The 13,437-nt window shown below is 40.2% G+C and overlaps 1 protein-coding gene across 6 annotated transcripts in view; it reads left to right on the top strand.

Annotated features, from left to right (window-relative positions):
• Window positions 1-13,437, top strand: part of Psd3 (pleckstrin and Sec7 domain containing 3) — a 537,529-nt gene that overhangs the window by 426,342 nt on the left and 97,750 nt on the right. The window contains exon 1 of one of the 6 annotated variants that reach the window (XM_075986914.1): window positions 5,742-6,230. The exons of the other annotated variants lie outside the window; for them this stretch is intronic. Coding sequence (XP_075843029.1) covers window positions 6,072-6,230 — 159 coding nt within the window. The 5' untranslated portion in view covers window positions 5,742-6,071. Of the gene's footprint in view, window positions 1-5,741; window positions 6,231-13,437 lie in introns of those variants that run through there. 6 annotated transcript variants of the gene reach the window in all.

The raw sequence follows: 13,437 nt of genomic DNA, 5'->3' as shown, positions 1-13,437 counted from the left end.
GTCAAAGAAATTCTAAGGCAGGGTTCTGTATTTTTTCCCCAGGTAATAGTTTGAGAAGAAAATGGCAGTTTCCCAGAGCTGGGTGCTGGGTGAAGGCTTCCGGGTGCATTTCCCTTCACTCCAAACTACCAAAACTAGTGGGGGACTAATGTGAGAACTAAGTGACTTGACATGAGTGTCTGGGTTCAAGAGGAAAGATGCTTTCTTAAGTGTGGGACTCCTTCCAGCATGTTCATGTCATTTAATTTTAAATGTAAGAAGGTTCTATTTAAAGGATTTGCCCCATCTAGTTGCTTTGTATGTTTGAAGAACAGATGGAATTAAAAGCGTGTGATGCTACAGGCAAGATTGAGCCTGCTAAACAACGTGTTCTCGTAGGTAAAACAGACCAGAGGGTCTCTGACTTCCAACTATGTTACTATACATATCAATTGATCTTTAAAGATGACTTAATTTTAGTTTTTAGTTTGCATCCTAATTGTTTCTGAATTGGGAAATGTATAGCCACCCCTGCAGGGCAAATCTTTGTACTTCTGTTTTTGAGATGAGCAAAAGTATATATATATATGCAGCTTGCTCAGCATCCTTCTGAACCAGAGAACAAAGTTAGATAGGCAGTGTAGAACGAGACGCCGTTTTGTGAGAAATTTCCAGAGTCCTAATTCGGAAAAAGAGGTTAGGGTCAATTGGTGGACAGATGTCATCTGGCAATGAGATTCACTCAGCACAGGCTCTGATATGAATGTTAAATCCAGTGGAGCCTCATGTAACTAGACCATCTGAGGATGAAGGTTTTGTTGTGGGTCATTGAGTTCTATTAGGAGTAAGCTGCCACATCATCTCATGTTCTCAATGGGTTCTATGGTAGCGCTCTATCAGCATGGATAAACTGGAGGGAGACAGGAGGGTTTTTAAATGTCACAGTCTTTACTGATACATGCATTGTCACTGGTGGTGATAAATACTGTTCTGTGAAAGGATGACGAGTTTTGTGTCACATGATGTCTGGAAAGGAAATCTACACAGTGCATGGAAGGGTGCCTGCCTTCCCCTACTACAGCAATGAACAGAGAACAGCACATGTTTGACTTGGTTTGTAAGCTACTACAGACAGTTGATTTTTTTATATCTTCCTTCTATAACTATTTTATGAGTGGTCACCTCCATTTCGTGTCTGAAATGTATCTCCCCAAATCTGCTTACATTTCGAGACAATCATTTCCAGCTTTGTCATATCTAGAAAGATGTGTGTTTGTGGTCTTTAGCTTTTAAAAGACAAATAGTGTCAGAGACAGCATGTCAACCTCCTGTACCCCTAAATAATCCCTCTGGTGTTGGGAAGTAAGAACCCCAGCCATAGTTAGGTCATGCTTATTCATCATCAGAGGGTGAAATATGTAGAGCCAAATAAAAATCAATAAAAAAAGAAAAAAGAGAGAAAATGAAGAGCTCAGAGGCGATTATTTGTAAGTCCAAATCTGACAGTGACTTTGAGTCCAAAAAACTAGCTTGGTAGATTATTAATTAGCACCTTTAAAGAGCAGCAGCCTCTTGAAGTTGCTGGTCATGTGATGGTCATGTGACAGTCATGGCAGCACCTGCTATCTGACTGTCAGATCAGCATCTTGTCACCTTATCCGCCTCAGTAGCACAATCTGAGGAACACAAAGGAAGAAAGGCCTGGGAGCCTTTGAATTGGGGAATTGATAAAACCACCACTCTCTTCTGAGAGTAAGGAAAAATTGCCTCCTTTGACCCCTCACGCCCCACCCATCTCCTGAACCCTGTAAGCCTCTATATGATTGATACTTAAAATTCATTTCCATGTTGTCTTCGCTCCACCTTTAATAACTAGATATTTCACTTTTCATTTATTTAGTTCATGTTTAGACTTGGTGGTTTGTTTTAGTTTTGTTTGTTTGGTTAACACTCTATAAGATTATTTTAGAAAAGAGGGAAGCTTCTGCCTAGTTGCCATTATTGTTCTTCCAGTTATCTCACATGAGGTCTCCGAACCTTTATGTTTGTTGATGCTCCATTGGAATTCACTATTGCCATTACACTATCATAACTGAATGGTTCAAAGTTACGGGCATGGTTATGTTAAATGGAGTTTATTTCTCTGGGAATATGTGAGAATTTTATTTATTACTACTACTATTATTAGCTAAAACTTTCTTAGGAAGGCTTTGGGGACTAATACCCTAAATAGTGTCCTCATTCCCGGAAAGCATCATAATGTAAATGCCAGCTCACAGCCCTCTGGCTAAGAGATTTGCCTTGATAGTTTTTCCTACCATTTTGTTCTGTTAATGAAGTCACCTTTGTTTTCTACTGAAGCTTTCATGGAAAGTTATTTTTTGCTGTTAAGCAGCTGCTGCTCTCTAGGAGGCCTGCCCTTATTTTAATGGAAGCAATCTGTCTGCATGGGCCAGCTAATGTGTAAAACAGGCAAGGCCTCAGAGTAGGCTAGTGCAGAATGGAGCCATGTGAGATGTCTTTAAATTGATGCTTTCAGATTGCATCTAATTGTAAACTGTATGCAGCCATATCAAGGCAGTAGGTAGTAGAAAGGAAGTATAGGAAAACAAAAATACAATTTGCTTGGAAGGCCATATTGTTTAAATATGCTATATTGCATCTACATTTTCTGAGCCATTACTTATTATAGCACAAGATTCACTGAGCAGTGGTGGCACACGCCTTTAATCCCAGCGTTTGGAGGCACAGGCAGGCGGATCTCTGTGAGTTTGAGGCCAGTCTGGTCTACAGAGATAGTTCCAGGACTGACTCTCCATAGCTACTGGGAAACCTTGTCTGGAAAAACACAGGGGGGCGGGGACAGACAGAGACATAGAGACACAGAAAGAGTAAATTCAATGACCAATAGTATGACATTAATGAAACATAATATACCCATATAATGCAATATTAGACAATTATTATTAATGAATGAGATAGCCTCATATGTGATTAAATAAACAGCAAGAGTATCTATGTTTTCATGTATTTCCTATAATAAGGAAACAGATATATACATATAGTATGTTTGGGTAGATTCATTCTGGAGGGATGCATACCAAACATTCTTGGAGAAAGTAGAAAGATTAATCAACCAGAATGGGGAAGAAATTTCAATTTCATGCTCTCTTCTAAGCAAATAAAACCCAAAATTCATGGTTGTTTTCTATATTTATTTTTCAAAAGAAGTTAAATTTCTTTAAAAGCAAGGTCTGTGGAATGAAATCTGATAGACAAACTTGCCTTGTATTTAAACATTTTGATTATTCTCTAAGTAGTCGCTAAGTTGTTCTCCACCAGCTGCTGATGTGGGTTTGAGACAGCTATGACTTTAGATTAAATGGATGTCCTGAGGATGAGGGTTGTAGGGCTTGTGATGGCGAATGACTAGGATGTAAAATAAGGCTTGTTGTAGGAAGGGTAGCTAGTGGAAATCCCTTTGCAAGATAGCTCTTGGGCTGACTCTTGGATGGTGAGAAGCCTACCATGTAGACTCCAGGAGACTGAGGGGCAAGGCAACACAGCTCCTGGAAGAACAGCAAATGATAATCCCTGATGAAGGTCCAAAGAGGAGACAAGCCCATGTTCCATTTATATGTGTGCAGGCTTTCGTCCAGTATATTAACCTACATGAGGAGATGACAATCGATCTGATTGAGCAGGACAGCAATGGGGATAAAGTTCGGGTCAAATGAGGCTAGAATACCAAGAACCCTGAGAACTAGGAACTGTAGTGTTTCTCAGGTGCTCCTAAGAACATGCATAGAAGGTTAGAGGCACCATCTGCTCTTAGTCCTTGGACTGTGAGTGTCATTGCAGCGGAGCCTGTCACTATTCAGAGGTATGTGTTCTGGAACATAGAATACAAGGCAGGGGAAGGAGAAAGGATTTTCTCTTTAGCTTCATAAAGCCTCACCATATCTGTAGTATCAGAGAGGCGGTATCCAATCGTATAGCACAACATAAGGGCTTGGATCTGGTTGTTTTACAGCATCCTAAGCTGATCATCTCCCCTGTACAGGTGGATGGTGATGCAGTTATTGCAGTTACTTCTCTGAAATTGTAAGTGTTGAGCAGTTGCAAGTAGTTATTAATTACAATCTATATCTAATGCCAGTTGGGCACAGCAGGGCAAAAATAATAATCCATTTCTTCCATATCTCCCAGAAATGGAGCTGGATATCATATTTTAAGGTATAGTTTCCTCTTTTACTTTTTAGTAACCAGCTTGGTAGAGAAACGAAAAGGGCCTCAGGAGACATTCTGAATCTGCCTCTGGAGACTGGCAGATAAGTGCTTTCTCTTTTGCCCATTCTGCTTGGAATTTGCTGTGATGTAGTGCCCTTGTGGCTCCACCTTGTGTTGCATTGGTTAAATATACTTACTTATCATATGCTCTGGCTATAGTTGTACATATTGTCAATGATTAGCTTTATTGCACTGTCACAGTACATGTCCCATAAAATATAAAGCCATTACAATTCATCATCAGTTACTTGAGGTGAGAAAGGTATACCTCATAGAAGACAATGTGATATCATAGACTCTGAACTCCATGCATCCCTAAGGGCAGTAGAGCCCTAAGATCTTCTAAATATACTTTGATTATTATTTAGAACAAATTTCATTTTAATTTGTCACTGTACTTATAAAACAGTTGAAACCCCAAGGTTTCAAAGACAAGATGGGGAGAGTAAAGGGAAGTGGGACACATTCTGTCATGAGGTAAAAAAATCAAAGACTCAAGGGTTCCCTTTCCCTGGGCTGGTTGACGAGGGGTTCAACAGCTGAATATTTTAATGTCTCAGTACCTGGTTGTATGATATACAGAATTTTCAAGAATCCGAAAGGAAGTCAGATTTGAGGGTTATAATGAATGGAGACAGCATCTTTTGCAAAACTGTTTTTACATTCACATTTTGCTAATATTTATTTGCTAGTATTTATGTTAATACCCAAACCAAGACATTTCTCTGCAGCTAACCTGCTGCCTCTGAGATGCTGGACAAGTCAGGTGGTACAACTGAACATTACATCCCAAAGTAACTTAGTGTATTATAACTAAATATATCTTGTTCTCAAGCAATATCGAGCTTGTAACTCTTGCTCAGAAATCAGCACGTTCCCATTTATGGCATTTGTGACTTTGACAATTTTCCTTATTGATCTGGATTGACTTCATTGATCTAAGGCATGTTTAACACTCTCGTGTTTTTTTTGTAACTTTCAGTATGACAGGGAGATAAATTACATTCTTCTGCATTTGTCAAACAAGTCAGCAGTACTGTCTTAATACCAAGCTCTCATATTCTACAGTCATAGGAAACGTTTAATTCTTCTGACGAGCACCACAGTTTGAAATAGGAAAGGAAGGAAAATTATTGATCACCAAGATGCCTTTGTGGCTAACCTACTGTCACAAACCTGTAATTGATTGAGCCTATTACCACCCTGACACCCATCTGCATTTCTTTTCCCCTTTTAGAAACGTGGCTCGATCCATTCTTATTCCACATGGTGCCTTGCAGATTACTTGCGACTTTTATTTGTGGTATCTCTTTTGTTGTTGACGTTAATGAGATTACTGCACAATATCACAAGAGAAATGGTGTTGCTGTTTGGAATGTTAATGAATTGCTTGCTTAGCCAGTTGCCATTTGTTCCACTGTGTGAATATGGTGTGTGTGTGTGTGTGTGTGTGTGTGTGTGTGTGTGTATGTGTGTGTGTACGTGCTCGCGCATGCCTGCGCTCGCTCGTGCGTGTGTGTAAAAGAGCCGAGTAGCAGGGGTGGGATTGCATTTTTTTTTCCTCTTTGCAGCCAGTGACGTGAGCCGTGCCTGGAACAATCAGACTCGCTGCAAACAGGGTAGTTGAAGATGCTGGGGGAGGCAGCTTGGTGCTTCCTAAGCTAAGGCGATCTCAGAGCTGCTCAGGAGCTGCTTGGAGCTGCTGGAGTACAACCTGCAGAGTTCCTTCAGCAACAGAGCCTAGCAACGGGTAGAAAGTGCCTTCTTATTTCTCTAAACCTATTCCCTAGTGGACCTTCAAAATGATTGGCGTGAATAGTGTTCAGAGTGCCAGCAAGGTACGGGTGAGGACCTCAGGTTCTGTGAAGTATTCCCGGGAGGATTCTATCCGGCGGCAGTCCCACCGGTCAAAGTCTATGAAAATTTCCAACTCCTCAGAGTTTTCTGCTAAGGAGACCAAGGTAAAGAAATGGCATGTTAAATATTTTTGACAGTTGTATGGTGGGATCTCAGGATGCTATGCAGTCTGCCAGCAGGTGATATGCAGGGGCAGGCTGAGAAAGTAACAGGAAGCATAAAATGGCTCTAAGATAATCGGTGAGATTGGGGTGAGCAATGATACCTGAACTCCAGATCGGAGAACCACTGCGCTGTGCAGCAGTCTTGCACAGAGCCAGCTTGTGGAAGAGAAGGGTTGGAACGGCGTTCAAACAGCGATGATTCTGGAAACCGGTGGTTGGCACAGTGGTCATGTTTTAGTCTCAGAATGGTTGCCTTGACAAGTGGCTTTTCAGTGCGGCATATTTTTAGAACATCAGGAATTTAGAAATATCTTGTATAATTTTTATCTTTCATTGAGTTCATTTTTTTTCTTTCCTCTTCCAGTATGTCCCCCTCCCCCAGTCTGTGGAGCTAGTATACAAAAGTGACCGTGTTCTGCATGTTGTATTCTCGCTATGTTCATTGCCAGGTGTGTGTAACTGGGAGAAATTCCTTCTTTTGTGTCCCTTACGTATGTGGGTGCTGCTGCCATGCTGCCGTTAACAAGGCGTCGGTGTTTCGGTGACTCTGAGATAGCATCATGTTGGTTCATGTGGACTGGGAAGGAGTGATTACGTAGTGAAGTGGGCATCTACTACATGCATATTCTTGAGATCCTTCCCACCGCCATCTGTGTGAGCAGGGTACTCAGAAACACTCCCACTCCACAGGTTTAAAAATGGAATGATGGAATCATAGGATCACAGAACTTTGGAGCTGGGGATGTGGATGATTATAACAAGATTCATAGGCTTGAGGATGTGTAGGAAAAGCTTTGGGAGGTGGATCTCTATCATTTCAGCCCTCATATGGGTTCTGTCCAGACCCACTGAGACTGACATCAAGCCTACACCCTTTCATTCGGTGCCGCTGCCCTCCTCCACTGCTCCTTCCCAGCTCTTCCTCCTGCCTTGGTACAATATTGAAAGACTTTGTCTTAACAAGTGTCACTCAGAATATGATAGGCAATGGATGGTAACTTTAAGAAATATGCTGATTCTCATCTATTACAGAAGAATCTAACCCCAGCAATCATTAGCAGATTATTTTGGCTCTGATAAGTTTTTCAGAGTTTTTTTTTCCTTAGAGATTTTTAAATTATAGTTTTAAAAAGGAGCATGCATTTTTTGACAGTCTTTTAATGTGACCCAAATGAGCTTGTCTTGATTTTTACTGCAACTTTATGCAACGTCCCATGGTCTGATGACTACTGTCCCCTGGTGACGTAGACCTCCAGGGCTTATTACAGTATTAAGTAGATGGATGTGATGGTCAGCATGGTGATAATTTTTTTTGCAAAGAACACTGATTTAGTGTCTCTGGATTTTGTTTTACATGTCTTAATGTGCATTATATCTGTAACATGTCAGAGTCCCAGAGAAGTAAGAGGTCATCATTATGAATGCTTCTGTAGTTCACACTCACATCCTGATAAAAATTCAATTATTCTGTACTGTTGGTTTGCTCAGAATTAGGTTGTATGGTGGTATACTGGAAGCTAACAGATACCAAATGAGCAGATTTCTTTAATGCCTTCTCTGTTTGTCAACAATCCCAGCCACTCCTATTTGGTAGGAATATATGCACTTTGGTGAACATTTTAGTCAAGAGTATTATATATACATTCCTGATAGAATTATAGTCAGGAGGCCATCAAAAGACTTTGACAATTATAGTCTATTAAAAAATACATTGGAACATTATATGGTCTCTCGAATTCAAAGTTGTTTGTTCAAGAATATATCTAAACTCCTAGACCCCAGACTCTGTCTCCCTGTACCCCGACCCCTGCCTCTCTGACTTGTGTATGTATTCCATTAGAATTAGATTAAATAGATTAAACATTATTATTCATTGGCAATTTTTGTTCACTAAATGAAGTTAACTGAATATCCTAAGTGTTTGCACCCTAAACTGATGTACTGAATTTCATTATGGACATGTGTCACTACATGGTAACCTGTGTCCTTTACTATACCTTTTATTCATGTTAATAATTAAAAGGCTTATTCACTTGACTTGTATCTAGTAGTAAAACTCTAGTAGTTAAAAGCAAATCAGTGTTTTTTCTCCTGTTAATCAGCTAAGTAGTTGTTTTGCTTTTTTCTTTTTTGTTATCAGATGGTTAAACAAAGAATGAAAGTTTGTTTAACCTGATGATAAGAAAGCCTATTCCCTCTACCCTATCTTCCCACTCTTTCCTCCATTCAAGAAAGATAATATTAATTAACTCAGGATAACTTCTAGGATTGAATTCTCTCTCAAAACCTCTGCCTAGCCCATTCTAGATAAGGAGAATAGTTTTCATCTTTTCAAAGAGTTTAATTATATGTTTTATAATTTTTGAAAACTGTCATCTTTGATGTCTCTAACTTTTCTTTTGTTGGCCATAAAACTCATTTATTTACATTACTACGAAATCAATTCATCTGCAGGCCTCACTTTTCATCTGATTATGCAATTTGTTCTTTATATGAAGAAAGTGTTAAAAGATTTCCGGAAGGGTTAATTATTGCCTTACATTTGATTAAATCTCATTAAATATTTAACTAAACATTTTAAGTGAAGAAAATTGAATTTTCTACTCTTTGTGCATCATGTTGTCATTGTCTGAGGTAAATTTCACCTCCCCAAACATTTTCTATTTGTTGTTTTCTGTAGAACGCTGCTCTTCGTGGGCCTCCCCTATCCCCTTAAAAAGTGATTCAGTCCTCCTCTTCTGAAGAATATGACTTTGCCTTTTGCTGGATAATGTTTATATCAAATTCCGGAACAGATAAAATGTAGAAGATTCTTAACGTTGTTTTTTTTTCTTTCTTTTTTTTTAGAAGAGTGCTTATACATTTGTGGAGACTGACATTCATTGTCAAAATGTCTCTCTTAACCCCGACTTTGGATTCAACCATTTGTATTTTATCTGATACTGGAGGCTTACCATTAAGCCTCCTGGCCATTAGGTGGCACTACAGACCTTTTTGCTACCAAAGCTAACTGGCTGCTGTGCCTTAAACAAAAATAACAATTTGGATCAATTTGGAAGGTTGATTCTTAACTTTTCTTTACTTGGTTATTTATCCCATCCATTTATGCATTTTTCATGGTTTTGTGTATTGAATGTACTCCAGGTTTTACACCTGCTTGGCAACTGTCCTACCATGATCTGCATGACCATCCCAGAACATGCTAATTTAAACTTCACTTCCACCAAACATTTACACACACACACACACACCGTTCATCTGCTTAGATATAAACTACCTGAGTATTTTTAGTTTTCAACTTGCTTAGATTAAGAATGTGAAAGCTGATTCCATACTTTCATTTGTTTCTCTGTGCCCATCTCTTATCTGGGCAAACTCCCAGCTTGACAATGTCATGCTTTGTGATGCGGCAGAGGATGAAAATAATATGCATAGGGGCACATTGTTGGGGAATAATAGAGCAACACATAAAGAATTCTCTCCCTGATGATTGTGTAAAATGAACTGTTTACAGACGGTTTTGATAAAATCGCAAAGGAAGTTGAGAAACGACACGTCAAAGTCACAATATTTTTGGGTGGTACATAGTGAAAACATGTGCCGTCTGCTTTGTGGCCAAGATGCTGCCCAGGCGCAGTGTGGATTCACTCAGTAATTATAATTGTTCATCTTCACAAGTCTTTTCTCTGAGTAGATTGCAGGAGTTGAAATATCCTTCTAAGCAAGGTTAAGTTTTGTAATTGTGACAGACTTATACTTTTTCTGTAAAAAAAAAAAAAGGAAAAGAAAAAAACAAAAACAAAACCCACAGACCTACAGACTGAGCTAGCTTCCAAGAAGTTGAGTTTTATAGCATTTTAGATAAATCTCGGCTCTAGGCAACGTTAACTGTAAACGTGTGAGAGAGAAATGGAAGTGCTTTGCCACAAAGCACTGCTCTGGGAATGCCTAATTCGTTGCTTTGTAAAACATGTGGCGGTGATGCTGAAAGGCGCCATCAGCTCTATTCTCTTCACTCTGCAAAGGCCCTGATTGCCTTTTCCCTCGCAATGTGCAGTGTTAGGTAAATGCCAATCACTTCTCCGCCTGTGAGTCAGAGCTCTATATACAAAGGAACCTGAAACCGTCTTTGCAATGCCCCTTTGCAACCTCATATTTCAGTGGGAGCTGTGCAGACTGATGTCATGGTTTTTCCCTAGATCATTTTTCTTTAGACAGAAGGCTAAATCTGGGAAGGAGATTCTGATCAAATAGGTCATTCCCATCTGCCTGTTTAAAAATGTATATGATATGAAGGAAATACCTCCTCAACTGAAACTGTCTTTACACAAATATGTGTTTGTGTGTGTGTGTGTGTGTGTATGTGTATATATATATATATAAAACAAAATATATATTTAAACTCTGAAGTTGAGGCAGAACATCTTTTAATTCCTGTTAATTGAAACCTTTTGGACAGATACGATACAGATTAATATGCCCCAATATTAAGAACATCCTAGGTCTTAGTTGAAACCCTGGCACAAGAATCTGGGAAGAGTGCAAAGATTAAGACATTTGTATTCCTAAGCTCTTTTTATAAAGGTTAGCTCTATCATCTTTACACTATACTTACTGTGTTCTAGGAAGTTACATTTTTGCTATAGGTGTGATTCCGCCAGACTCTCATGAATATATTAATCCAGTTATATTAATGTTTTGTTCTGTACCTAGGGAGACCTTATGAAGAGACCTCGCTCCCTCAGCTTCTCCTACAAGTTGTGTCCTTATCAGTAACTATGTATCTGCCTCATGCCTTGAGTCGGACTTGCTAAAAAGCAAAAAACGTGTCTGCCTTTGGTTGTATTTCTGAGTTTCCAAAGCTAACGGAGTGGCTGGGGTTTTGGGCTCCTGCTCCCCAGCTTGGTGCTCTGAATTTTGTAGACCCTGCAGTGTTTTGATGTGAGTTAGCACCTTTTCCCAGGACGTGCAAATGACTACTTAGGAGTAGGTGTTGAACAAGCCGTGCTACTGATTGGGTGACACCTGCTGACTCTTGAGCACAGTTACAAGCAGATTGTCCGCCATCCCAGCTTGATCCACTTTCTCGTGAGAAAGGAGCATGTGGTGCTGTGCTATTGCGCGTGTCTCTAAAATGACTCTCAGTGCCAACCTGTGCTCCTGTTCCGCTGTTCCTGTGAGTCGATGTGTGCTCACCTCTATGTGCCATTTGGACACTGGAAAAGAATTGCCAGTCTGTGCGGTTCTACTTGTCAAGCTCTGCTCCTGCTCACGGTGAATTGAGGAGGGAGAGGAACACTGTGATAGAGTGAAGAGAGGAGAAGCAGGTGCTCTTCCTAGTTGGTCATTGTTGAAATAGGGCAGTGAGAAGGGAAACATAGGAGGACTCACGTTCTCGAGCATAATGCCTTTCCTTCAGAGCAGCCTGCTAGATGGGGCCTGGCTGGCTCAGCATTCAAGGGCTATATGCTCCTGTAGTTCTGTTAGAGACTATTTTAGAAAAACAATTATTTATTCACTCATAGTGATACAGAAATTGAGTAGCTGACTAAGAAGGCTTTCTCTTCAATCTATCGTTGAAGTTACTCTGTGCTATCACTAATTGTTATTATTTTGAATTCCAATAGGTCAGTTTTTCATTACTTTTTAAAAATCCAGTTTACCACATTCAAATGGACACCTCTTCAAATGCATGATTTTCTGATTTCAGTTGAATTTGGTCTTGGCAGGAGATTCTTTGGTATTCGTCTCAAAATTTTATGAAAATCCCTGAGTGGGGCCCTCCCTTTGTTTCTTACTCCAGTTCTTTTCATGATCTGTTGCTGCTTGTCACTTCCAGTTTAGTTTCTGAAAGTGAACTGCTGCGCACAGTGGTGCATACATATCAGTATGCTCCTTGCCAGACTTGGTGTTATAAGTCAAATAATGCTATGTGGTCATCCGAATAGTCTCAACTTGATGATTCTGGGCTAATTTACTAGACCTCTGTGTCCACAGTAAGCACTAAGATTCCCAATCCTGGAGGCCTGCAGCTCATGACAAAGGAGTCAGTCCCGGCTGTATGCTTCCTTACAGTTACCTACTAAGATCTCCAGTATAAGCAAACCAGATACATTGGCTTTCCAAACTGGCTGCTTTAGAAAAATGAAGCTTTAATTTTCATGTTATTGAGAACGGTTCTGTATAGCCCTGTCTGGCTTCAAACTCTTGATCATTTTGTCTCAGTGTCTCGAGTCATAAGATGATAGGTATGTGTGTCACCGTGTCTTGCAAGAAAGCAGTGTTTACTGATACGAGAGGGATAAAGGCAAATAAAATGCCAAATTATTTATGTTGGTTTATGTCACCATTCTTCACTCTTAACACGATTGATCAGTGTTTTGAAGGGCTTTTTGTGTGCTTCGCTAAACCCATGCTATGTTCTTTTAGGAACAAATAAATTATGTCTTTATCCAGCCAAAACTTAGCTATGCTAATTAGTTTAAGAGAACAATGCCTTTTTATTTTTGTGCCTTCAAAAACTCGACTGAAATCTTGAGGGAGGAAATCATAGATCTTCAAGGAGAGGGCAAGTGAGAGGATGCCCTAAAGATGGCAAAACATTTGGAAGCTGAAAAGCAGATCTTACCTTTTAGTCCCCAGGAAAGAGCTGAAGCACAGGAACCAGGAGAGTGAGCTAATACAGCTGGTCCCCAGGGAGGTATGCCCTGGCCACAGACTCCACCTCCTAAATGCTCTAGAGTTAGAAACCCTAAATGCCTTACCCTACCTTGTGTTTTCAGTGTTCCCCTCCCCGTCCCTACATTTTCTGTTCATCTTCAGCACTGAGTTAACCAGGGGCTTCATGCTTAAATCAGGCCCATTTTGAGGCCCACAGTGAGATCCCCACGTGGAAAAGCAGTGATGAGTGATGTGTCAAATAGTTCAGGAAGGGAATCCCTGCCCCCTCTCCTCCCTCAGGTATATTTTCTCAGAAGTAAAGAGAAGACAGGAAGTTGAATAGCACAAGGGGAGGGTAACTCCAGAAACATGATAGAGGAAAGCCCTGGACCATGTCTGTGAAGGAGATGGAAACAGCAGCTAAGACAGGAAAAGTGGAAGATTCTAGCTCTAGCTCTGACAGAATATCTGGCATGGAGCTCTGCAG

Source organism: Microtus pennsylvanicus, chromosome 9, assembly GCF_037038515.1.
Source record: "Microtus pennsylvanicus isolate mMicPen1 chromosome 9, mMicPen1.hap1, whole genome shotgun sequence".
NCBI classification, from domain to species: Eukaryota; Metazoa; Chordata; class Mammalia; order Rodentia; family Cricetidae; genus Microtus; species Microtus pennsylvanicus.
This window is presented reverse-complemented; position numbering and strand designations above follow the sequence as displayed.